At 31.0% G+C, this 27,679-nt stretch overlaps 1 protein-coding gene across 2 annotated transcripts; it reads right to left on the bottom strand.

Moving 5' to 3' along the window:
- Nucleotides 1-9,405: 9,405 nt before the first annotated feature.
- LOC110671747 (terpene synthase 10-like) lies at nt 9,406-12,723 on the bottom strand. 2 transcript variants are annotated; one of them, XM_058150388.1, is made up of 7 exons: nt 12,476-12,723; nt 12,132-12,399; nt 11,387-11,762; nt 11,051-11,269; nt 10,720-10,858; nt 9,833-10,081; nt 9,406-9,738 (listed from the first exon to the last, which is right to left on the bottom strand). In XM_058150388.1, exons 2-7 carry the CDS (start codon nt 12,346-12,348, stop codon nt 9,430-9,432), a joined length of 1,509 nt encoding a protein of 502 aa, XP_058006371.1. In that variant the 5' UTR covers nt 12,349-12,399; nt 12,476-12,723; the 3' UTR covers nt 9,406-9,429. The 2 variants fall into 2 exon arrangements, with proteins under 2 accessions (XP_058006371.1, XP_058006370.1); XM_058150387.1 differs by lacking the exon at nt 12,476-12,723 and having other exon boundaries at nt 12,132-12,405.
- Between the last annotated feature and the right edge of the window lie 14,956 nt (nt 12,724-27,679).

Here is a 27,679-nt window from a genome sequence, read left to right as displayed (position 1 = left end):
GTGTATAGGATTAGAATTGCATTTTTAGGAAAAAGTTTAATAGAGGAATAATAAATAAGACTTCTAGAAACATTAGTAGAGGACTGGCACTCGAATTAACGAGGTTAGACCAGGCGTAAGGGGTGCCTAACACCTTCCCCTTACGTACCCACTATCCCGAACCTAGACATTGGGCTATGGTAATGATGATTGTGGAAACTCTGCAAGGAGTAAGTTGCCATCCATGACCCTCGGAAGAAACACTGAATATGTCCCGGTTATTACCCGGGTGGCGACTCCTATCTATCTATGCCTTCGTGGCATAAATCCTTAGTACCGTGGTAGTGTTATGGGAAGACGGTACTTACCAGTGGTTTGATTTTATTAGGATTGTATGAAGTGCATGGCTAGGAAATGCTGTCTAAGGAGGTGGTACTTAAGTGTGTCACACCCCGACTTAGTGGGCCCCAGCTCAAGCCCCTCTAGTGAGCCTTCTTGCCAGCGTATCCTTCTAGAGGCCGGGCCTGCAACTCAAATCAGTACTGTCCGCTTTGGTGGAGTTAATCCCTTGGCCCTGCAGAGCTAGGATTCGAACCCATATCACCTCACGGTTTTACTCGCCTCTTACCAATTGAGCCCTTTTTTTATTGTCACACTTAGTGGGCTCAAGCCCCTCTAGTGAGCCTTCTTGCAGCCCTTAGAGGCTGCACTCAAATCAAGATCGCTCGCTTTGGTGGAGTTAATCCTTGCCAGTGAGCTAGGATTCGAACCCATATCACCACGGTTTTACTGCTTTACCAATTGAGCCGCTCACCACCAATTGGTAAGAGGCGAGTAAAACCGTGAGGTGATATGGGTTCGAATCCTAGCTCTGCAGGGCCAAGGGATTAACTCCACCAAAGCGGACAGTACTGATTTGAGTTGCAGGCCCGGCCTCTAGAAGGGTACGCTGGCAAGAAGGCTCACTAGAGGGGCTTGAGCTGGGGCCCACTAAGCCGGGGTGTGACAAAGTGAGACCATTGTGACTCCACTATCTTTCCTGGGCATTACTTGGTGCATTTTATATAATTCCAATGGATGATATTTCGCCTCACGCCCCCCACCCCCACAGTATATTAGTTATATTTAGAAAGAGATGAAGGAATAGTAAATTTAAGGGGTGTATAAACAGAAATATTCATAACTCTCATGTCTCCCGCATTACCCTTCCTTACACCCCAAATTATTTGGGGTGTCAAAAAAATTAAGATTTGAGGGGTAAGGGAGGGTAAGGCTTATCCTTGCTTACCTTTATTCTCCATTAACTTACCTATTCCCAAATAGGGATAAAATAGTTACTTACTCATCTTTATCTTTATTTACCTCTCCCTCACCCTCATCCAAATAGACCATTGGCTTCAGCTCAATCATCTCTTCCCTTCTCTCTTATTCCAACCCACCAAACTACTCTTTTAGTATATTATTATTATTTCAATTTTTTCTTTTTAATTTTAATTACTTTAAACTATTTAATTATGATTATTACTTTCATTGAAATAATTTTGAAACATATTTATTTATAATAAAGTGTAATTTACTACTTTAACAATAGTGTTGTGATCATTATATCTTGTTGATAAACCCATTTTATATAGGTATTTTAGGGTAGTTTTGCATCCATTTTGTCCTTTTTACTTTAGTAATTTTATGTTTTTAATGCTTATTTTAGTTAATTTGTTAATTTTAGTTTCATTATATTTGATTTTTAGAATTTTAATGTTTTTGATAGGTTTTAATAAGGTTTAAAGGCAAAAAAGTCCATATAGAAGAAATTTAAAGTGATTTGGAAGCTTAAAGTAGTGTGAAAAATGAAGAAAATTTGCCCAAGGAAGAAGACCGGCCGAGATTTTCAAGGGCTTCAATATGCCCCGTGTTGAAGGTTGTGTGAAGAAAAGAGTCAGCCAGCAGAAATCCACATGAGGCATGTAAATTCAACACTGGGTCGTGTAGACAAAGATTTTGGAACAAAACACACTGAAAGTTCCAAGGCCTTTAACATGCCCTGTGTAGCTGGTCGTGCAGACAAAGATTTTGGAACAAAATCTGCCGAAAGTTTCAAGGACTTCAACATGCCCCGTGTAGCTGGTCGTGCAGAATCTAAAGGCTCCTCCTCCGAATCAACATGAGACATGTGGAAAATAACTTGAATCAACATGAGGCATGTGGGATGGCGCTAGTAGATTTGCTGACATGGAAAAATTTTCTCTTTTCACACCTTTTACACCTTTTGTCTTTATCCCTTTAGAGACCATTTTTAGGGCAAAGCTTGAGGAGATATATAAGCATCATATTCTCATTTTTACCATAAGAAGAGAGAGAAAAATCAAAAGAGGAAGGAAAGAAGGAACCACGCCTTTTTTGGAGGAATAACACCTGCGGAGTGACGTTTCCAGCTTCCATTTTCATAGATTTAGATTCTCTTCTTCTGGGTTTTTTTATTTTTAGTCTTATTTTCATGTTTTCTTACTCTATTTCATACTTATCACTTGTAAATACAAGCATGAGTGAGTAGATACCTAGGATTTCAAAGTTGGGTGTAATGATTTAAATTTTATTTGTGGATTTGGACTGGTTGTAACCAGATTTTAATATATATAAGTTTTGATTCTTATCTTGTGTGCTTATTTACATACCCATTGTTGGTACCATTTGGGTTTTGTTCTTAATCTTAGATTAAAGGACCGAGAGATGAAAATCTATGATAGATAATCAAGATAATGAACTTAATCACCTAGTGTTAGAAATAAACTAGTGGGTTAAGAGGAATTTCAAGTTGATTAAAGTGCTTAAAGAGTTTTGGGTAATTAAACATCGCATGAAAATGGGGTTTAGTTTCCTTTAAAACACTCTTTAGTTTGCTTGAAAGAGAAATTAAAGGAAATCAGAATCAACTTCCTTCAAACTTGTATTTCCCTTAATCTTGGCCTTGCCTATCCAAATTCCAATGAAATTTACTTCATGAATCTTAACTCTGGAATCAATTTTTACCATTAATTAATTAAATCTTTAATTACTTGCTGAAATTTTAGTAAATTAGTATAGTACTTAGAATTTTAATTGCTTAATTCATTATAATTTCTTTATTTTCCCAATTTAATTTACTGCTTCTTTTACTCTAATTTTTTACACACATAATCGATAACCCAAATAATCGTGACTTTTATAGTTTGGTACTCAAACAATAAATCTCTGTGGGACGATATATTTTCTTTACTACTTGAACGACCCGTATACTTGCGGAGTACGCATCACTTATTGTGATTCCCTATTTTTGAAATTTTTATTTTTTTAAAAAAAATTAATTTATTATTACAAATAAAGATTTTGTTTTTAATTTTTACATGATATATCTTGAAATCTTTTGGCCATGATTTAAGGGGTTAAGAGGGCTTTGGAGAATAGAGTTTCTAGTAGATTGGTGTGGTTAAAGGATGTTGTTAGGTGAGAGTTGGAAATGATTCTCTTTCAACAGGAATTAATTTGGTATTAGAAGTCGAGAAGCAAAAGTCAGTGTAGTAGGTAAATAGGAATACCAAGTATTTCCACTTGAAGACTCTTAAGAGAAGAAAAAGAAATCAGATTGAGCTATTGAAGTCCAAGGATGGTGGTTAGGTAGAGGAACAAGAGGAGCTTAAAAAGGATGGCAATGAACTTTTTTAAGAAGGTTTATAAAGAGGAAGATAATAATCATGCATCTTATGCATTTACGAACATGTTTCCTGTAATATCCTTATTCTTACTTTAAGAGGTATTCATATAAATTACAAAAATGAATTGGGTATGAAATTGTTTTAATCCATGCCTAGGAATGTAGTCACCAAACTAAATTGAATTAATTGAGGAGTTAAGGGGCAAATTTAAAAATTGGAGGACCAACTTGAACCAATTAAAAAGTTTTGGGAAAAGATTAGAAATGATAGAAAAGAAAAAAGGGGGCAGCCAATAGGAACTTGAAAACACATCAAGACCATTAAATAAAACAAAACATCTCTTCCTTTCTTTCCCATTTTCAGCTGGCCAACCTTCTCAAGTTTTCTCCTCTCTTTTCTTTCTTCTTCTACAGCCATTTTCTCTCAAAATTGAAGGGAAAATCTCAAGTTGAAACCCTAAATTTTATTAATTTTTAGAAGCCAAGCAAATGGAGTAAGAAAAATTAGTAATTAAAGCTTGAAGAATTTGTCTACTTGAGGGTTTGGTTCTATTCTCGTAGAAGCTTGAAGGGAAAGGGAAAATTTTTGTTTCTCCAACTAAGGTTAGTACTATATCTTCCCTCTTTTACCATATTAATATAGAGACTTCTTGAATTTGATAAATCAGAAGCATTAGGGATTTGTAAGTGAGCTGAAAATCTAAAACTGTTAGTGAGGCAGCAGGATCAGTCAAATTTAAAAATTCATAACTTGAGCTAGGAATGTTGGATTACTGTGAATTTTATGTCCTTGGGAATGAGTGCTCTACAACTTTGTAGTTTCGTACTATATCTAATTCTCATGTTAAGATTATGTTTGAGGGCAAAACATTTTACTGTTCAAATCTAAAAAATTGATCTGATGGTTTCCAGAACAGGACAGTCAAATTTAAAAATTCATATCTTGTGCTAAAAACTTGAAATATTATGATTCTTGAGCCATTGGAAAGCTTGATGAATGCCACTAAAACTTTTTAGTCATGGCCAAGAACTAATTTTGCTATTTGTATAAGGAAATTGTTACATGTCCTGTTACTGCTTTGAGCATGAATGAAACTGGAATAGGTTGCCCATTTTTATTTATATCTTGAAGTGTAGTTATGATTTTAATATGATTCAAATTAGAAAGTGAAATTGACATATGGAAGTTGAATTCTGAAAAATATGGTAATGAAACTCTATTTCTATAATTTTTAGTAGAATTTTGAATCCACTGCATCTGGCTGCCAGAATTGACTAAAAATCTCACTTGTGGAATTTGATGAATTTGCTTATGTATGAGTAATAAGTAAGGGGAAATTGACAAGTATTGCTCTAGTTGAGCTAAATATATGTTGCTTTGATAGTGTGTATGCCCATTACATGTCTAGGAATAGGTGACATGAGGAATTGACTAGTAAATAATTGAGATTGTGCACAATAACTTGGCTACATGCCATGAGGATTTTACTTGGCTATATGCGATGAGGATCATACTTGGCCACATGCCATGAGGATTATACATGGCTACATGCCATGAGGATTATGCTTGGCCTTATGCTAAGAGGATGGTGCTTAGCTAAGAGCCATGAGGATACTTGTCACATATATTGTCTAGACATTGTAAGTGGGCTAAGGAAAATAAATGAAAAAGATTATGTAACCATGATATTATAAATATTTTGCCTTGAATATGGATAATTATTATATTGAATATGTAAGATTTATGTAACCATATACTATGGCATATCATGTTGAGTTGTGGAAATTGTGCATCTTACCATTCCATTAAACTTGTTGGAAATATAGTTACACAATTGTTATGAATTTTTCATATATATATATATATATATATATATATTGCATGACATAACATTACCAAATTATAGCACAACTAAGCATTTTGCTTAGCAAAAAGTTGTTTGAACTTTCCATAGATAATAAAAGTAAAGATCAAGAATCAGCACGGGGGTAAAAGCAAAGAGTGACATTTTGCTCAAGGCAAGAGAAGACTTAATAATATTTTGTACACATTAGAAGATTACATTGTACTAGACATTTTTTATTATGGAATATAATCCTTTAATGTGTAACTATTCAAATTGTACAAACTACATGGATGTGAAAAACAAGTCTTGTGTTTTGTAAATATTTTTATATATTATATAATGTAAATTTTTCCAAGTATAATAGATACTTTTAATTGATGAGATGTTGTATACATTATGGGCATTTGTGAGATAAGTTGTGAGTGAAACCACATATGTTTCACATGTGTAGTGGAGTAATATGATAAATGTTGACAGGGATATTAACAGGTCACTTACAATTACTAAAACTTTAAAGGAAACTCTGTCTAATTTCTGTTGGTAATTTTAAATTAAATTTCATTATTTGAAAAATTCCAAATAAATAGAGAATTTATGAGTTGGTTTTTCTTAGGACTTAAATAAATTTGAACATGTTAAATCTTCTACTATTTTCTCTAAACTGAAACATAATTGGAATTAAGAAAATCAAATATTATCAGAGGGAGAGTAATAATCCTTGAGATATACTCTTGGGTGTGTCTCGGGGGTATGTAAACACTACTCTAGCTACAGATAGGGTTTGGGTGTTACATTTCCTTGGTAGGAGAATGGTTTTTTCTCTACCCTAGTGGAACCAATGAAAAGGGATGAGGTTAAGGCTATTGTTATGGCGATGAAACCTTGAAAGGCCCTTGGAGTTTCAGATGAGGTCCTTTGGATTATTAATAGTATTTCTCCTCTTACGCTTGTTAATGATAATGATTTTATTTTTTGGGAGCATTTTAAATGGGAATTTTTCAATTAAAAGTACGTATGAAATGCTTAAAGAGGATTCCTAGAATGAGGCTAATAGAATCTAGAAGGTGATTTGGGGTTGAGAGGGTCTTTAAAGAATTTGTTCTTTTCTTTGGCTTACTTTGAAGAGGAGCTTGCTCACCAATTCACAAAGAACAAGAATGCACCTTTTGGTCTATGAGGGATGTCCTGTTTTGTATGCTTCATGTTAAGTCTGTCAAGTAGGAGTGGCCACGGTTCAGGAACTGCCGGTTACAATTTCTGAACCGCCGGTTTAGGTTAAATGAAATTATGAACTTGAATCAAACCGCTAGGGGACGGTTTGGAAGACGGTTCCTGAACCGCCGGTTCTGGTTTGAGCCCCGGTTTAAAATGGTTTGAAGGGCAATTCGAAAAAGGACGGTTTAAGACGGTTTGAGGGCAGTTTATGGGCGGTTTAAGGGTAGCTTAGAAAAAAATTAGAGAAAACTTTTATTGATTCAGAATTTAAGTTATATTTATAAAAATATTTTATTTTTTCTTAGAAATCTTTCAATTAAAATAAAATAAAAAAAAGAAAATAATTTATCTTTAAGAAAAATTTAATAAGTAAAGATTTAAACCTAATTAAAAAACTAGAGATGAAATTAATTTTTTTTTTAAAAATTAGCAAAAAGTGTATGAACTTAATTTTGCCTATGTATCCCTTTAAGATTTAGAGAAATTAAATTTTCTAGTTTTATTACTTGCCTTTTTTTAAAAGCTATATGATAATTGATAATTAAAAAAGTATAAAAGAGAAAAAAAAATTAAAATAGGGGGTATTGAAAATTTTATTGAGGATTTAAAATAATAACAAAGTAATTGAGATAGTATTGAAAATTTCAGTAAGCATATAAAATAATAAAGTAGAAAAATTGAGAGAGTACTAAAAATTAAAATGAGTGTAAAAAATAATTATTCAGAGAATTTGAGAGAAATTGAAAAAGTATTAAGAATTGAAGAGAGTGAAGAGAATAATTGTGTAGAGAATTAATGATATTTATAAATGAATTAAGAGTGAGATAATATATTTATTGAATTTTTTGGTATTTAAATCACCGGTTTAATCCAATTCGAAATCGTCGGTTTAATCCAGTTCGGAATCACAGGTTCACGATTCTTGAAAAATATGAACCTGAACCAAATCGTAGAAAGACGATTTCGATCAGATTTGAAGTCAATTCCAATTTTGACCGGTTTTGATCTGATTTTAACCGAATCAGTTTCGGTTCAATTCCGGCTCAAAACCGCCACCTCTACTGTCAAGCATGTCCTTAGGGACTATGTTATTGCGAAGTAGGGGTGGAAGAAGCTAGAACCTATAGGCCGCAATGTGAAAAGTAAAGAGGGCATTTTTTCTTTGGAGGACTGTTTAGGGCATCATTTACTCCTGAAAGGACAATTAGATAATAGTATTGGTTGGAATTTGGTTCTTTATTTTTAACTTTTTATTTTTCTCCTATTATATTTTCTAGAAAAAGAGATTTTTTCTACATATATATATTTTTAATATTGTTTACTCCTTCAAACACAAAAGTGCAAACTTATGCAGTATTTTCTTTTTTTCTGAGAAATTTTAGAATACAATCATTGTTTTGTTATAATCATTGATTATAATGTGTCCAATATAAATTTCATCAAAATTAATGGTCAATATTTATTCATCATACATACAACAGCTACATGGGACTCACCACGCACCATACAACACTCCTAAACACACTTTTTATTTAGGTGTTTTTTTTTTAATCTTTTTAGTTTAACAATAATTAATTTGTTGATCCAATAAGTTTCTTTTTTGTTTCTACAATTTTTTTAAAAGTATTTATTCTTTTTGTACAAAAGTAATAGTGACTTTTTTAAAAAAAATAATAATTTCAATTTATTTTAAATCTTTAACCATTTAAGTACGAAAGTGGAGTTCTTAAGAATTCATCTGAATCTTTTTATGCGTGTATTCTAGTCCTTGTGGTGTTCGTGACTAACGACACGGATCGGAGCTATTGGCCATTATGAAAGCAATCTAGCTATTCACTTCAATTCACAACTATGAAATTCTTTTTCTCATTGTTGAATCTGATTCTTTTAATGTGATTAAGTGGGTCACTTCATCTCATGATTGTAGGCCTTGGCACCTTCAACGAGCCTTCAGTGTCATTGGTAAATTAAGAACTCCAAACTTGGTAATATGTCTTTTATACGTATGTTGCGGGAGCGAAATTTTGCAACAGATAGTCTCGCCGAGCAAGAAGTCTTGAGAGATCAACATTTTGTTGCCTGGTTGTAATTTCGGCCTGGGCTAAGCCGTTATTCTGAATTTGCGAAAGGTCCATTAGATGTTTGGTTTTCGTGGTTTTATAGCTTTGCCCCTTCACTGCAGTAGTTTATTTTTGGGTAGTATGGAAGGGTGTTTGCTATTTTTCTTTTTTTTTTTCTTGGCCTTGGTCTTAAGACCTTGAGATGTATGACTTCTATTTGTATTTCATTCTAGTTTTTTCACTTTGCATTAGTAACCATAGATTGGATGTTATGGAATAGTCCATTGACTTAGTTTTAGTCTAGATGCTAATGCTAAGTTTCGATTTATAGTTTATAAAATTAATAAAATTCTGATTTATCAAAAGAAAATGCGACAGTCAAAACCATAAGTTTAGAGTAGAAATTTTTTTTATTAATACTCGAACTCATTATTTTTTCTTAAACAAAACATGTAACTAGAGAAGTTTCATAAGAAACTATACCAATTGGTATTGAAACTTAAACAGAAAAAGATAAGAACGTTTTTTAAAATAGAGTTCAAGATCAATTTACAATAATCCCCAATGATTTCCATCCTTAAAACCAACATAACAAACTTAATTAGAATCTCCACCTATCATATATTTAGTTTGTAATCCATTAAATGGTTACAGATAGGCAGGGAATTGGTTGAACAAGCAATGATAGAACATGGACCTTGGTCTCGTGGTTCCCAATCCCATGCCCATCTCCATACTGGTACATGCATTGTGCCATTCTAGCTAGGTTATTTACTAGTCCAATAAAAGTTTCCGAGAATGGAGAATCTGAAACCCTTTCTTTATTCACTTTCTTCCATGTTTCGCTAATTAGAAATCGAATGTGATCGCGAGCTTTTGCTTCTGAAGCTCCCGTTTCATGCATGTAACATTGAATTGATTTTGGAACATCGCCTCTCTTTAATTCATCCTGATGAATAATCAACAAGATACGATGATTATAACGCTAATCAACAAAGAGTTGAATGAGACATTTCAAAAGAAAAAGAGGAAGGAGTGCATACTGATGATGTTCCAAGATCATCTGCAAGTCTAACAATCATAGATGAACATCGAATTTTATTGGAATACTCTTCCAAGCATTTCAAGGCATCATTTGTGATTGGAGATTTTACAAGAAAATAAGCATGGACCAGCATCACAGGAGCTGCAGAAGAGATCCATGCGTTGCCGAGATATTCTTGTAAACTTGGTGTATATCCACTATGGTACCACTTGGCCTCCAATAAGTATGATTTGCATATGTCTGCCAACTGAAAATTTTAAAAATGGGATAAGAATGCAATTAGATGTACTGCTATTAATACAATTTCTTTTTTACTTTCAAAATTTTCAAGAGGGAGAAGACTGTCAGGATTTGAATATCTTGCAATGCAAAGTGAATATTTGATCACAAATAAAAGTTGTAAATTTTGACTTGATTCGCCAAGTAAATTAAAATATATCCAATTCAAAATAATCTGCAATCTGTTTTAATATGAACCTGAATGAACAATAAAAATTGAAGGTCAACTAAATAATTTCACTCAAAATAACCCATTTCAATTGACTCAATTAATTCAAATTTTTTATCTTAAAATTAAATGAATAACTTTTTGAAAAAAAAAAGAATTAATAGTTTATCCAAAACAACTCGTAACTCATAAATTAATCTAAATTTAACGCGAAATTCTTTTTATATAGTAATTTGAGGAATAAATTTTTAATGTCCGAAACTATCTAAAAAACATAATATACAAACGACTCACAATCTGAATTGTTCCTAACCAACCAATTCAACTCGTTTACCACCTCCAACCTTAGATAGTAATTTGTTGACAATTGCTACTTATAAATGATCAAGAAAGTGATCGGAGACAAATTGATGATATGGAAAATTCAGAATACTTACGGCTTTTTTCAAGTAGGGGATGATGTGAAATTCTTGTTCCTTAAGGACATCAAAAGCTATTTCATTTATTGTGTTATAGAGAGAAAGGAAACATAACTTCATATAATCTGGAAGCTGCTCTATTGCATTGACATCCCATCTGAAATCACAACATAACCAAACTTATTGATCAATATATTTTATATTTCCAATTAATGGACATAATTTATTGGCTTCATTTTTTTTATAAGTAATTTATTTTTTTTATAAGCAATTTATTGGCTTCATTGATGAATAATTGAATAAATAACCAAACTTAATTTATTTATAAAATAATATATATCCTACCAACCTTTGAACAGCATCACTGAACAGCTCAAGCTCATCCAAAGTGCCATGCACGTCATAGATATCATCGATTGTTGTTAATAGTGAATTGACTTTAGTGCTCATTCTCCTGCAATAGCTGAATTGTGGCTCGAATGTCTCCCCAATTGTCCATAAGAAGTTCTCCACTATCCTGTCTCTGGCAAAGCTCAACTTTTCCCCCAAACCTGTATTCATCCACCACCTTTGTTTTACAACAAGACAAGCCAATATCATGAGCAGCCTCATACCAAAAAAAACAGAAGTACGATAATTAATGAAAACTTAGTACTCTACCACATCATCTTTGGACTATACATACCTTGACACATATTTTAGATCGTCTTGGTGTGTTGCTTGCACACTGTTGAAATCCAATTTAGCAAGTTCTAGCAGAAGAGGATTCATGCCTTGTTTTCTCTCATATACATCTATATACCATCTGCTCTCCAACCTTAGCATCCTCCAATGCAGTGGGAGCTCCAATGCATGACTTATTATCATGGATAGATTTTGGTCTTCGCTTTGCTCAACATACTTCTTTAGAGAAGTGGTTGTAAAATCTCTTGCAAATTGTAAGATACTTTCACCTTCCTCTGAAAGGAATGATGCCTCATACAAAGATAGCATTCCCTCCCAATCCTCAGATAGACACATTTTGAAGTTTCCCATCTCATCTCGAAAACTATTGAAGATCTCTGCAATTCACTTTCTCGAGTTAAACTATTATTACTGATTTTGATTAAGAATGTTGTGTTTGGGAAAAGGTGAAAGGTGTCACGGTTACAATTCTTTACAAAGTTGCTCTTAAAAAAGTATTTTAACAACAGCATGCATGAATATTATATCAACATTATCACAGAGTATTTTCCAAAAAAAAAACCATATCAGACAGTATTTCTGCTGGCATGGTAGTCTGGAGCATTTTCCTTGCTTTTCATTTCATTCAATAAAGTTTGTTTTGCTTATTTAAAAAAAAAACAATTATTACACTTTACTAGATTTAGATTTATTATTGAATACAATTTATTAAAATAAAATTAGGAGACTAGTGAGAAGTTATTTACCTTGAGGTATTTTATATCCCTGTTGTCTCATGAGTCTAAATTCAAGAGCTGTAGCATATAAATCCTCCCTCATCCGTGTATTTTCGTAGCTATCATGGGTGTAAATGCTCATCAAAATTCTCTTTATTTCATCTTCAAAGTGATAAGCTAATCCAAGTCTTTGCAAGGTATCAATTAGTTGGAGCTGATCCAAAGGATTCACAGCTTGCTTAAGCATCAGCCTCACCTCTTCCTTCAGCTTATTGATTCGTTTTGTGCACACTTCTCCCTGCATCACAGTAATCATGAGCATGGAAAGGAAAAGGAGGAGGAGGAGGATTAAATAAATAGAAACTTATATATACCACATATTCAGTCTTTAGTGACTACACAAAATCATAATCCCAAATGGAAGGTTGGTAATTTGCAGATCGTCTCACAATAGTTTTCTTGGCAAGTTTTGGACTAACCATGCATCCAAGAGGGCTGGAAATTTTCCCCTTTTTTGGTAATCTGAATGGGTTGTGATTTCTTAGTGGCTGTTTAGGGAAAGAGCAATTAGAAAATGGAGCAAACAATTGAAGGGCCATTGAGAAGATCTTTTGGTTTTGCTCTTGATAATGTGCTTAATTTCCAAAAGCTTCATGTCCTTATATATGTGCAAACTCGAAAGATCTAAGGTGTTACCCTTTATCACAACAAAATTTGATCATAACTAACACGTTGCTTAATTTTCTGTATATTATATTTTTTTATTATTTTGATTTTGATTGAATAAATCATCTCTTACATTATTGAATTTATTAGTACATGTTTTAATCGATTTGATCATTTATTTACCTACCTCTTAATTAAATATAAAACTAATTGTCCCATCCTAGGAAATACTGATTCTCACAATAATATGATAAGTGGAAGTAAATTAGAATTCATCACTTTGATCCAAAACCATTTTTAATTAGAATAATTGACCACTTGGCATATTATTATATATGTGGAGGAGGGGAAGTTGAACTGGTCTACTGAGTTAACCCATATTTTTAATCAACTAGAATTTGAGTTTATTAAATAAGTAATATATTAATATTTCTTAAATCAGAGTAAATTTGATCAATCTGGCATTTTTAAAGTTAAAACCCCCATTAAGACTGCTGGTTTAATTTCTGACAGTCTTACAGTCGACTCAATTGAATTATATTAACCTGTTTGGGGACTGTGTTTCGAAGCTTTTCCGCTATCATGATTGACAGACTCTTCAGAGAGGCGCACACCTTATCTGTCGGGTTAGCCAGTTAGTTGTTTATAAGCCGACTCTATGAAAGTTGGCTTTAATGCTTGGCCACCTTATCTGGCGGGGACAACATCCCTAATTTTTCATGCTAATACACTGAATAATTGAGCAATCACATATATTATATATTTTTTTTTCAATAAAATTGGCTAATTTTTTTAATAGCCATGCAAGATAATATTATTAAAAATTTTTTTAAAAAATTATAAAAAATTTAACATGAACACGCAAACACTAAATCCCTGTCGATAAATCTTTTTAATACACTCTGCCTGTGTCATGCTAAGTTGCTGTAAAAAAGTAGAAGCCCTAAAAAAAATTGTAGAAGCTAATTTTGCTTTGGTCTTTACGCTCCCCACACCTATGGTATTTTTTTCTTTTTTCCACAACAGGTATGGATTTCATAACAGCCAAGATAATTACTTTTAGAAAAATACTACTTAATTTTTTATATTTTAATAAAATTAATTATTTAATTATCTGTTTAAATAATACAATTTTTTAATTTTTATAATTTTAAATTCTTCAATTATTCAATCTTTGTTTACATCTGTTTTTTTTTAATTAACTTGACTAATAAAAAAATTAATCGAAGGGATTAAATAAATTTTAAATAAATTTTAATTAAATAAATGTTCACTCTTCTCTTTTTTTATAAGTTTGTTTAGTTGGAATAATTTAGCTAGAGGATTTTAAGTTCTCATATAATAAAAACCTATCTTATTTAATTGGTATTTTACCTTAATTTCTTAGAAAGAGAAGGAATTATTTTTTTAACTTATCAAGAAGTAACTTATCCTCGTAATGATAAATTACTTTATAAAAAATTAACTCTTCAGAAGGTAGAGAATTTAAATCAAATATCATCCTAGTTCCAACCCCGCATAGCTCATCCCTCTCTTAACACACACACACTCGTTTGTTTTTCACCTACTCTTGGGATAGCAACCCAAAAACACATTCATATTCCTCTGTTTTTCACGTACTTCTGGGACAGCAACCCAAAAACACACACACACACTTCTCAGTTTTTCACCTACTCCTGGTACAGCAATCCAATTGACTCTTTATGTGAAACAGAAGTTACTTCTTTCACTTCTCGAGAAATAACTTATCCTCGTGATAATAAATTACTTTATAAAAAGTTAACTTTTCAGAAGATAGAGAATTTAAATCAAACATCACCCTATTTCCAACTTTGCCCAGCCCATCCATCTCTTCATACACACACACACATACTTGTCTGTTTTTCATCTACTCCAGGGATAGCAACCCAAACACACATGCACACACACTCCTCGACTTTTCACCTACTCTTGGTACAGCAAACCAATTGACTCTTTACGTGAAACAGCAATGTCTAGGTCTCTTAACGTGTGGTTATTGTTATTATTGTTATTATTATTATTATTATTATTATTATTATTATTATTATTATTATTATTATTATTATTATTATTATCTAAAAATATTTTAAAAAAATAATATCTATAGTCTTTTTCATAATATCTATATCTATCTAAAATTATTAATTTATTAAATGTGTAAATTTGATTTACTCTTAAATTCTAATGTAATTACAATACATTTAGTTTATTTTTAATAATTGAAAATATTTTAAAATAATATGCATTTATATATTTTTATATACTAAACCTATTTATCATAAAAATAACATTAGGTTTCTTTTTATAGGTTAATTAATTTAATTTTTTTTAATTAATATTGCTAAATTAAGCTTAAAAGAAAGTTTGATCAAGAAATCTTTTTTTTTTATAAATGATAAATATAAAAAAAAACTCTACACAAGAAGACTTTACATTTAAATATTTGTTATTAAATTATATTTTATTCAATGCATTATAATAAATAAATAATAAATGTTGTGTTATTAATATTAATTAGTCTTAAACTAAATTATATATAATAAATCATTAAAATTTTGTTTCAATTGAATTAATTAAATGATTTTATTAATTATTGATACATAATAAATTTATTTAGAAGAAATAAATTTAATAATTTATATTATTAGAAAATAAAATTTTTATTTATGTTTTTAATATAAATATTATTTTTTACGGATCTTTAAAGCTTGCAATATATTAAAATATAATCTACTTGAGTCTTTCAAAGAACACTAAAAGTAGATTCTGCCTTTCTCTTTTATTGAAAAAATGATTAAACATCTTTTAAATGAAAAAATAGAAGTGGAGTAGTTATTATTATTATTATAATAATTATTATTATTATATCTTAAAAGAGCCGCCTTATCAATAAATGGACTTACTCACTCCTTCCATATTTTTAAATATGTTACATTCATTTTATATAGACATTTTAAAGTAGTTTTATATATATTTTATTCTTGTAATTAAGTATTTTTTATGTTTTTAGCTTTATTTTAACTAAATTATTAATTTTAATTACTTTATATTAATTTTTGAAATTTTGATATTTTTAATATATTATAATGGTAAATTGAAAGTTAATAGTATATTAGAAGATGATTTAAAGAAGTTTAAAAACTTAAAAAAATAGAAAAAAATGAAGAAATCAAGTTTTAAAATTCACGTCTACCGAAATTTATATGAAAAATTACTTAAAACTCTAATTAAGATTTAAAATGTGACTCAAATTAAACTGAAAATCAAGCATAACAAAAAATTCATTGCAACGCAAAACCTGCCAGTGTCTTGCTAAGTTGCTGTAAAAAAGTAGAAGCCCTAAAAAAAATTGTAGAAGCTAATTTTGCTTTGGTCCTTACGCTCCCCATACCTATGGAATTTTTTTCTTTTTTCCACAACAGGCATGAATTTCATACCAGACAAGATAATTATTTTTAGAAAAATACTATTTAATTTTTTATATTTTAATAAAATTAATTATTTAATCATTTATTTAAATAATACAGTTATTTAATTTTTATAATTTTAAATTAATTAATTATTCAGTTTCTGTTTGCATTTTTTTTTTTTAATATACTGGATAAGAATGTCGGCATGAAAACCGACGCTAACACTATGATTGTCAGTTTTGTCTTTAAAACACCACTCTGGCTAAATTTGACTAGATCTGAAAATTATTTCATCGGCTGTAGCTGAGGGGAAAATGAATGGAAGTAAACTTAGAGAGTGACGTCTGGCCTAATGGTAGTGAGGTAAAACAAAAAAGTAACTTGTCTGCTAGTCTTCTGCAAGTAGAAAAATCAATTAAAGAAGATTAGGATATTCATTAATATTTAAATAAATTATTTATAAAAAAATATTAAATTTTCAGATAATCACACTTAATTTTTATATATTTTAATTTTTTTAATTTTAAAATAATTAAATTATTTCATTCTAAATATCATAATTGACAAAAAGAAATCATTTGGATTAAATTTTTATGAGATGTTAGTTTTCGAAGGGAGGGATTGAATTTTCATATTGAATTAAAAGAATAACATATCAAATTAAATATATAAAAATCAAACTCATTGGAAGCATTGAACTAATGAAATCCATGTGGATATATATATTTATCGCAATAAAAAAAATGGAGTGAAAGCTATTATACAGAGACAGCCACGCTTACGATGGATTCGAATTAATTTTATTCTCAAGTAAAGAAATATGAGTTGATCTCAGTAGGCGATCAGTCCCGTGTTTTTTTTTTTTTAAAATTTAATAAATGTTTAATAGTCAATAGTAATTAATAGATTATAAATCTGTCTATTTATTACCATTTAAAAATAGAAAAAGAAAACTAAGGCTCAACCACATTATTTTTAACAAATAATAATAATTATTATGTAAAAATTTATAAGACTATAAATAGCTCAAGATAACACAAGACTTCTAGTAAATCAAAAAATTCAAAAAAAGAATAGCGTAATTAGTCTCTAATTTTTATTGATAACAATAATTAATTTATAACTGGCCTACTTGCAAAAAAATAATAAATTATGTTTTACCTACCAACAACTTTGAATTGAAAAATTAATATTAATTACTAAAGGAACTATGATTTTGATAGCTTTTTTTTCCTTCAAGGTTTTTTTTTTTTTTACAAAAATACTGGCTTACCTCTCAACAAATTCAATTTGGGAAATTAATATATACTAAAATTTATCTGATAAGTAATATGTTTACTCTTCTCTTTCTTCATAAGTTTTGTTTAGTTGGAATAATTTAGCTAGAGGATTTTAAGTTCTCATAAAGTATAAAAATCTATCTTATTTGATTGATATTTTACCTCAATTTCTTAGAAAGAGAAGGAATTGCTTTTCTCACTTGTCAAGAAGTGACTTACTTATCCTCATAATGATAAATTACTTTATAAAAAATTAACTTTTCAAAAAGTAGAGATTTTAAACGAAATATCATCCTAGTTCCAACCTTACCAAGCCCATCCCTCTCTTGACACACACATACTCGTTTGTTTTTCACCTACTTTTGGGATAACAAACCAAAAACATACTCCTATTCCTCTGTTTTTCACCTACTCCTGGGACAGCAACCAAAAAACATAGACACACACTTTTTAGTTTTTCATCTACTCTTGGCACAACAATCCAATTGACTCTTTACGTTAAATAGGAAATTACTTCTTTCAATTCTCAAAAAGTAACTTACTTATCATCATGATGATAAATTACTTTATAAAAAGTTTACTTTTCATAAGGTAGAGAATTTAAATCAAACATCACCCTATTTCCAACCCTGCCAAGCCCAAAAGCTTATAATATATTAAAATATAATCCACTTGAGTCTTTCAAGGAACAGTAAAAGTAGATTCTCGCTTTCTCTGTCAATGAAAAATGATTAAACATCTTTTAAATGAAGAAATAGAAGTAGAGTAATTATATTATATTATTATTATTATATCCTAAAAGAGCCGCCTTTTCCTGTTTTTAAGATCAATAAATGGACTTACTCACCCTTTCCATCTTTTTCAATTCTATTATACTCATTTTCTGCTGTTATTTTAGAATAGTTTTACATCTATTTTATTTTTATAATTGAGTATTTTTTATATTTTTAATTTTATTTTAATTAAATTATTAATTTTAATTACTTTATATTTAATTTTTAAAATTTTGATTTTTTGATAGGTTTTTGTAGTGAATTAAAGGTCAACAATGCATTAGGAAATGATTTGAGGAGATTTAGAAACTTGAAAATTGGAAAAAGATGAAGAACTCAAGTTTTGAAATCTAAACCTATCGAAATTTGCATAAGAAGTTGCTTAAAATCCTGCTTAGGGTATATCATAGTATTTAAGATGTGGCTCGGGTTAAACTAGAAGTCAAGCGCAGCAAAAATTTTATTTTAACACAAAACCTGCAGAGATTTGCTGAAAAACCTACTTACCCTGTGCTGCTAGGCAGTGTAGCGCCTAGAACCTTGTTTAAGATGTTGCTTAGGATTATGCTGACCTGAAAATTTCTACATCTCATCTTTTATCCATTTATTTGTCCTTATCCATTTTTAGACCTACTTTAGGGCAACTTTTAGGACCATATAAAATCATCTTTTTTCTAGTTTTTGCCCTAAGAAGGAGAAGAAGTAAATAGAAAAAAAGAATAACGAAAGAAAAGGAAAAAAAAAAGAATAAAAAGGAGAAGGGAGGACGCCATTTCTGTTGGAGAGGTACTGCCAAGTGACATTAAACTATAGTTTTTCAAAGTTTTGACTCTCCTTCACCTGGGTTTTTCTATTCTTAGTCTATTTATATATTTTCTTTGTTAGTTTTATCATTTCCTTATGTAAATTTTTTCTTGATAGAATATTTTTCTAAGATTTCAGAGTTGGGTTATAATATTTTGAATTTATTTGTGGATTTGGTTTGGGTTTTTTTCTAGATTTATATAAATATGAGTTTTAATTCTTTTTCTTATGTGCTTTATGACTTACCTAATGTTGGATCCCATTGGGTCTAATTTCTAATCTTTGATTGAAGAATTGAAAGATAAAAATTATTGATAGATAATTAAGGATATGAACCTAAAAACATCTAGGTTTAGAAATAAACTAGGAATTTAAGAGGATTCATAATTGATTATAAAATTTAATGGGTTTTAAGTGAATCAAGTAATGTACGAAAGTAGCTTTATTGTAACACCCCTATTTGCATAACCTGGTAAATTACACTGTTCCGGTGACCAATGTCGGTCCGAACAATTAAGAAGATTAGAACTATGTTTAAGACACCTAGAAAAGCCTTGAAGAAAAATAAATAGTAATTACCAGATAGTTAAGTATAAATAAAAAAAACAAAGCATAAAAAGTTAAATGAGCTGAGGGTCACAGCAATGGGTGACCTTACCGGAAAGTGATTGCGAAGTCAATCCTAACCCTAATTTGGAATGGGAAATTGTGACACCGTGGTCCTAAGGACTATTGTGAACATAGTGAAAAAGAGAAAATTACATAAAAGAGCTGATAAGTAGGTCAAATAATTAGGTTAGGACTCCGGAAGAAATATCGAATTACTTGCAAACCGGATCAAACCGGCAAGGGGTAATTTGGTCAACTCACCCCTAGAAGTGACTCCTGACCTAACTGTCCAATAAAATTGGAGAAATGAAAATTTCAGAATATAGAACTAAATTAAAGAACTATGAAAAAATAAAGGAAAAAGAAAAAGAAATGAAAATAGATTTATTACATCACCTTAGTGACCTCACTATGATGTCAAAAATGAAATTTATTTAATTGATTTTTTACTAAGTCAATTTTAGATTTATTAATGCATAAAATGAAAAAAAAAAAATTTAAAAGACCCATCTTCTTCTTGTGTGCCGGAGCTCTCTCTCTCTTTTCCCTCTCTCTAATTTTCCACCATGAAAGCTTATGTGCAAGCTTTCTAAACCCTAAATTCCACCATGAATTCCCTAAATTTCCTAATCAAAACTTGATTTTAAGTCTTGGAAAGAAGAGTGAAGGAGAAAAAAAGAAGAAAAAATTGAAGAAATTGAATATTGAAGAAGCTTCATTCAAGGTTAGTGATTAATCACCTAATTTCTCTTTAGAATTTTGTTTATGTGCATGAATTAGTTTAGAAATTATGGGGAAATTAAACAAATCAAATAGGTGAGACCAATTAGGGAAATTTGGCCTACACTAGAGGAACTAAGATTTGCTCGAGTTTGATGCAATTAAACATATGATTAAGTCAAATTAAGTGTATATAAGAAGGTTAAGCACTTTAATTGTGTCAATTGCATAAGTTGTCAAATTTAGGGTTCTTGAGCCATAAAAAATTGGGGAAAAAATGGAGGAAATAGTCAATTGATGCAAATGACCTTAATTAAGGTTAGAAATGGTCAATTGGGACCAATTGTGATGTGTTTGAATGAGTGAAAATAAAGTGCAATTCGGATTAGTGAAGGGTCCCAATCTGGCAGATTGACCTAGGTTTACTAACCCAATTGGTGTGAGTCTAACTGAGAATGAAATTAGACACATAAAGACACAATTTTCATTTAGAGATCATGCCTAGAAAATGACATTAAGATAGTAAACAATTAGGTTAAATCCGGATATTATGCACTGCCACTATATAAAAGTGACCAATTGTAACACCCTAGGCAAATCCCACATCGACAAAACACGGGAGAGATGCTGGGTTCATAAGATGGAGGTTCGTAACCCCTAGTGACGCATTTTAAAACCGTGAGGGCTTCGGCCCAGAGCGGACAATATCATCAGTGGGCCGGGCCATTACATTTGTGGTATCAGAGCCGCTCCGCGTGCAACCTTGAACGATGGTGGGGCAAACCTCAGCGAGGACGCTAAGTCCCATAAGGGGGGTGGATTGTAACACCCTAGGCAAATCCCACATCGACAAAACACGGGAGAGATGCTGGGTTCATAAGATGGAGGTTCGTAACCCCTAGTGACGCGTTTTAAAACCGTGAGGGCTTCGGCCCAGAGCGGACAATATCACCAGTGGGCCAGGCCATTACACCAAATAAACAGTGTTTGTTCATTTGGCCATAACTTGGTCTAGGCAGGTCCAAATGACCTGATTTTTATGGCATTGGAAAGGTATGACATAGCACTACAACTTTTATGAAGAAATCAACCCAAATTCTGCCCATAACCAAGTCATTTTGCCACCCAAATTTAGTTATTCAAAACTACCAGAACCAACAAAGTGCCCAGAAATTCTGGGTAATACCAATCCGGCTAGCCTTAGAAAAATGACCATATCTTGGGCTACAAAACTCTAAATGGAGTGATTCAAAAAGGGAATTAAAGATAAGACAATAAGGAACAACTTTGATGGGAGACACTTAGCCAAATTCCTACAGTAACTAGATCAATGGAACAATGCAAAATAGGGCATCAAAACTAAAAAATTGAATTTTCTCTTAGGAGACTTAGAAATTGAAATGGCAATCAAGACTAACAAATTAGGCACTCAAAATGTGGTATGTGGGGGTAATGAGAATTGGTATACCTATTTAGTGTCGAAAAGTCAACATTTTGACCCAATGGTCAAATAAATAGTAACCACCATAATGAAGAACACAAAGAACTCAATTTATGAGATTATATAAGTAAAGTTTAAATGCAAATTTCAATTGCTAAAATTATGGTTAAACATAATTTGAATAAATATTGAAACATCTTAATTGTGTACTTCAGTAGAAAAAGGGCCTTCCGAGGAAAGGAATCGACAGGAGTGAAATAAGGAAAGACTAATTACGAGGTTTTTGCACAATAAACTTATTTAAGTATTTCTTATTGAATTTTGATTTAATATGTAATATGAATAGTTTTTAATTGTTTTGGCTTTGGAAATTTTATTTGAAAATTATTGTGTTGCCTACTTTGTAAATGGAAATTTTGAGGTAAAATGAGATTTGTGGTTTATATGAAATATTTAAATGTTGTGATTTAAAATTGTTTTTGATTCACACTTGGCATAACAGTCCCTTACTATGTTCCTCCTCCACTTGTGGGGTTGAGTTTGATATTTGATTATATTTCTCCCTCTCTTGCTTGCCAGTCTGAGGTGAGTTTGGATGAGTACTCATTAGCTAGCTAGCCACTTCCCTCATTGATTTCGATTAGTGGGGTAAGTTTGTCTTGTCGTGGTGTACAACACGGCATGTTCGAAAATTTTGTGTCATGGCCTAAGTTGTGTTATTGATTGGTAACACTATATTTATTAAATTATTTGACTAAATTTGTGTTATAATGAGCTTTGGAAATTGTGAAATATTTGAATTGTGTTTTGTCAATGAATGTTTTATATTAAGCGTTTGTGAAATATTTAAAATATGATTTGAAATTGTGAAACATAATTGGAAAATATTTGAATTACGATTTGTCAATGCATGTTTTATTTATAGTATTTTAAATTTTATTGAACACTGACTTTTTGTACGAATATTTATTTATACCCTTGTCGCTTAATTTTGATGTAAAAATAGAATGTTCATATGTATTAATGTAAATTGAGCAGTTGTACAGTACTTTTGTAATAATATTATTTTTTAAGATTTTATGTTTGTAAATTCAATTGTGAATGTACATTTAAATATTTTAAATGCAATGTGAATGAGTTAATCTAATTGTTTTGAAAATACTATGAATTGTGGATATTGAGTTGATTTGTGTTGAATTGAGTTATTGGTGGTTGAGATTTGATGAAGTGTACTATTTGGAAGTGTTTTCTATATGTCAAAATTTTTTGTTTTCAATTACAACCGGCACTCTGCCGAAATTTTTACAAAATTTGCAGAAAAATAAAATTTGTCAAAAATTTTACCTAGCCTTTAAACGTTAATTAAAAGTTTTTAATTCCTACAAAAAATGCTCGCCACCTTCAAAAAGGGTTAAAAATTGGTTTTAAAATCCCTTGTAGTGTATTTAATGGGTTATCAGTAGACGAAGTCAGTAATTCATTAAGTATACTACGGAATCATGTTATGCTTTACAGAGGGGTAAGGTGCAACATTTGTGATGTGCTAAGAAATAGCTTCCGCAAGTGCACGGGTCAATGTAGTATAGATTTAAAAATATCGTTCATACAGGGAATTGTGCTCAAATTGGAATTAAAGAAATAAGCTAATTATAATGTAAAAATTTAAAGATATTAAAAATGAAATTGAAAATAAAACTAATATTTGAGGAATTTTAAGTAAATCAAATAATTAATTAAACTAATTGAACTAAATGACTGATACTTAAGATGAAATTACTAATTACAAATTTATGATGATTTAAATCTAACTTCAATAAGAATTAAAGTGATTCTAGAGATAAGGTTTTTCAATATTACTTGCATGTAGTGTTTCCCTAATTTAGCCAAACACATGAGACTTACAATTTTTGAAATAAATCAATTCTTAATTCTTTGAAACCTCTCTCAAGCATTTCAAAGTTGGTTTTCATCAAATCAAACCCTATTTTCATGGTATTTCAAACCTGATAAAAACTCATTTAAAGCTCTAATTGATTATAAAAGTCCTCTTAATCTTCTTAGCTTATTTCTAACACTAAGAAAACCAAGTTTATTGCAAGATTATCTTTCCTAAATATTCACTTTTCAGTCCATCTGTAAAGGATTAAAACTTAATTTAATGAGGGCCCTTTCATCAAGCAAGACAACAAGCTCACAAGCAAAAAATCAAAATTGCAGCAAATCTCATTTAAATAGCTAAAGCAGTTCAAAAACCATAATACAAGGCAATAATTACATACCCATCCTTAGAATCTCAAAGTTCTACTCACAAATCATGATTCTAAGACAAACCCAAGTAGAAAAATGAAGAAGAAATGAAAATCTAAGCTAAGGGGAAGAAAAACTCAGTAAAAATGGTGAATAATCAGCTGCTGAAATGATGGAGAAAGCGTCCTCTTTAGCTGCTGCAACCCGATCCAAGATGCTATTCTCTCTTCCTTATTTTCTAGCAAAAATCTTAATTTTCTCCTTAGGGTAAAAAAGAGAAAAAGATGCATTTTATATCCCTCATGGGTCTGCCCTAAAAATGGGTTAAAAGATAGAAAAATCTGGATAAAAGATGATGTATTAGGTCAGATAAGAGAAAGTGCAACGTTAGCATTTTCATTAAAATGACACAAGCTGAATCGGGTTGTGTTGCGCTTGTGTTGCAAGTTGTGCAACTTTCTGGACAAATTCTAAAATTCAATAAGTGCATCAACACAGGCTAAATGAGATTGTGTCCAAGCTTATGAAGCTTTCAGCCTGAGATTGCTAACTGTGACACAACCTACGACATAAGTTACACAAGCTGTGTCATAAATTGTGCAACTTTCTATTTCTTTAAAACTCAAATTCAAATTTTTCTCTTTAAAACTTTGCAATTCAACTCTGATTTGTTCTAAAAGGCTGCTCTAGTCAAAATATCACCAAAATTTTTCATATTTTAACCTATAAAATAAATAAATTTCATAAATTAGACTAAGAAGTATATAAAAGCAAAGTTAACTAAATAAAGGCTAATATTTACTATAAAAGCTATAAACAAGTGTAAATTAATTGTAAAATTATGCCTAAATAATAATATAAAATGCATGAATCAAATTCCCCCATACTCAAACTCTGACTTGTTCTTAAGTAAAATTTCATTAAAACTCATTTAGAAGGGAATAGAATTAGTCGTTAAAAACACAAAAATCACTAATCTAAACTACCAACTTACCTCTAGACACCAACATTCCAAATTCCCACCAGCAAAGCATAAAGAATGAAAAAATCACTCTAAACAATTATAGAATAGCCAAGAATTAACTAATCAACCCAAGTAACAAATACCAACCAACTACAAGAGTCAATTGTGCCGAAATAAACTTAAAAAAAATAGATAGCTAATGTGTCTCAAATAGATGATGATTAATATATGGAGGATTATATTGCCAAACCCATATACAAGCATAAAAGATCTAACTCCACTAATGTAACAAGCATTTTTCAAAGAATCATTAGGTCTTTTAAGGATTGTAATAGGGTCAAGTAGGGTAAAATTATGGTTAACAAATAAAGGGAATAAGGAAAACAAAATATGATAATAATAATCATAAAACTCAAAGTGCATCAAATATTCTCTTTTCTTTTCTCATTTCAAAAAAAAAATCTTTTTCTTTTCTTCTTCTTCTTTTTTTTTTTTTTTTAACTCAAGAGGAAAGAAATTCACAATAAATCTCAAATGCTAACTTACTTCTATGATTATATAGAGGGGCTACTTTTTACATTTTTTTGATTTTATACTTGTTCCTATTTCATGTCACACCCAAAATTACCTTTGGGATATTTTGGTGACTTTTTAGTAATTTGTCACAATTAGTCTAGCACTTTTCAAGATATTTCAATCCTCCAAGAGTGCTTTTTTTTTTTCTTTATCTATAAAATGTACTTGATTGCTAAAATATTATTCTCATAAATGGGTGATAGTGTTTAGGCTTATGGCTAGGTAAATGATTTGGGTTTCAAAGAAATTAGGGGATTAATGTCACACCCCGGCTTAGGGGGCCCCAGCTCAAGCCCCTCTATGGGTGGCCTTCTTGCCAGCGTACCCTTCTAGAGGCCGGACCTCCGACTCACAAGGTACTGTCCGCTTTGTGGAAATTAAATCCCTTCGCTTCTGCAGAGCTAGGATTCGAACCCTTATCACTCACGGTTTTGCTTCGCCTCTCACCAATTGAGCGCGCCTTTTTATTGTCACACCCCGGCTTAGGGGGCCCCAGCTCAAGCCCCTCTAGTGAGCCTTCTTGCCAGCGTACCCTTCTAGAGGCCGGGCCTGTGACTCAATCGGTACTGTCCGCTTTGTGGAATTAAATCCCTTCGCTTCTGCAGAGCTAGGATTCGAACCCTTATCACTCACGGTTTTGCTTCGCCTCTCACCAATTGAGCTGCAGTACCTTGTGAGTCGCAGGTCCGGCCTCTAGAAGGGTACGCTGGCAAGAAGGCCACCCATAGAGGGGCTTGAGCTGGGGCCCCCTAAGCCGGGGTGTGACAATTAAGGCTCAAAGGGGTTTTGCAAGAGTTAAAATGAAATTAAGGGTAGGTTAAGGCTAAAAATGAAGGTTTAGATTATGAAGGAATGCCTAAATTATATTCTTATCAAATGAAAGTTAAAAATTTCACTTTGAAAAATCCAAGATGCTTGTTCTAGGAATGGTGAGATAACAATGACCATTTTCTTCCTCAAAGGCTTATTCAGACACTCAAAAACTCAAAATAACTAATCAGAATCTATATACCTAGATTAATATATTAATTTTCAGCTATCAAATAAAAGAAAGAATAATGCTCTAAACTTTGTACCTAGTTAGAAACTTTCATTCCACTAACCATCTAGAGGCAAGTTAAATTGCTTGAATAAGTAATTTTTGGGATTCCAAAGACTGGTTTAAATTCAAAAAAATTTTAAATGAATAAATGAAATGCATGAATGTATGAATGAACCTATATGCAACTAAGTGTGTATAATTAAGTATATGAAACTATATGTGGTGAATAAGGGAAAATATGTACAAGTATGAATTAATGAATGATTATGTAACTATATGCAAATGAAAAGGAAAAATAATTTTACAAAAAATTTACCCTCTCCCCCATATTCAAATTGGACATTGTCTTCAATGTCAAAAAGAATGCAAGGAATGATCTAATTTAGCTATGAAATAAATTCAATGGGCTCACTCAAATACTGTCTAGAAAATATATGGCTAATATGTGCATAAAAAATAGATAAGTAAGCCTAATGAATTTAAAAGAATGTGGATAGAGGGTACCCTGTTTCATAAGTAGTAGCACAACTTGTGCTATAAATAACACAAGCTGAGATAAGAGTTGTTATCTCATTGAAGATGCAGCCAATTTAATTAAAGAAAATTTTAGAGCTACTACTATACACTTTGCAAAAAGAAAAAAACAGGGTCCATGAAATCAATTAAGCTCAAGATGAAATGTGGAGGTTTAAGAATATAAACATGATATAGCCATTCAATATGTGAAATTCTAAATGAGCATATTTAAAACAAGTAAGGCATTAAAGAGTCAAAATAAAATAAAAAGAAAGTGCATATTTAAAATACTCACAAACAAATAAAAATACTAAATAGAAACTATCTCAAATATAAACACAAATAAAATACTAACTAACTAAACAAGCTACAAGTTATAAAAGGAAAAGCTAAATAAACAAGAAATTAAAAGAACTAACAAAACAAGCAACCAAATAAAGACATAAAACATAAATGCTGCAACTAAAACTACCTAGCCATGAATAACAACTCCTTTTTCTTTGCCATCT

Source organism: Hevea brasiliensis, chromosome 7, assembly GCF_030052815.1.
Source record: "Hevea brasiliensis isolate MT/VB/25A 57/8 chromosome 7, ASM3005281v1, whole genome shotgun sequence".
NCBI classification, from domain to species: Eukaryota; Viridiplantae; Streptophyta; class Magnoliopsida; order Malpighiales; family Euphorbiaceae; genus Hevea; species Hevea brasiliensis.
This window is presented reverse-complemented; position numbering and strand designations above follow the sequence as displayed.

Bases quoted from the DNA above. Each gene is read 5' to 3' on its own strand.
- LOC110671747 (XM_058150387.1), bottom strand. From the start codon at position 12,405: ATGCAGGGAGAAGTGTGCACAAAACGAATCAATAAGCTGAAGGAAGAG. The intron at 11,270-11,386 runs GTATGTATAGTC...TGTAAAACAAAG, and splicing joins GATCTAAAATATGTGTCAAG to GTGGTGGATGAATACAGGTT. The intron at 9,739-9,832 runs GTATGCACTCCT...ATTATTCATCAG, and splicing joins ATGATCTTGGAACATCATCA to GATGAATTAAAGAGAGGCGA.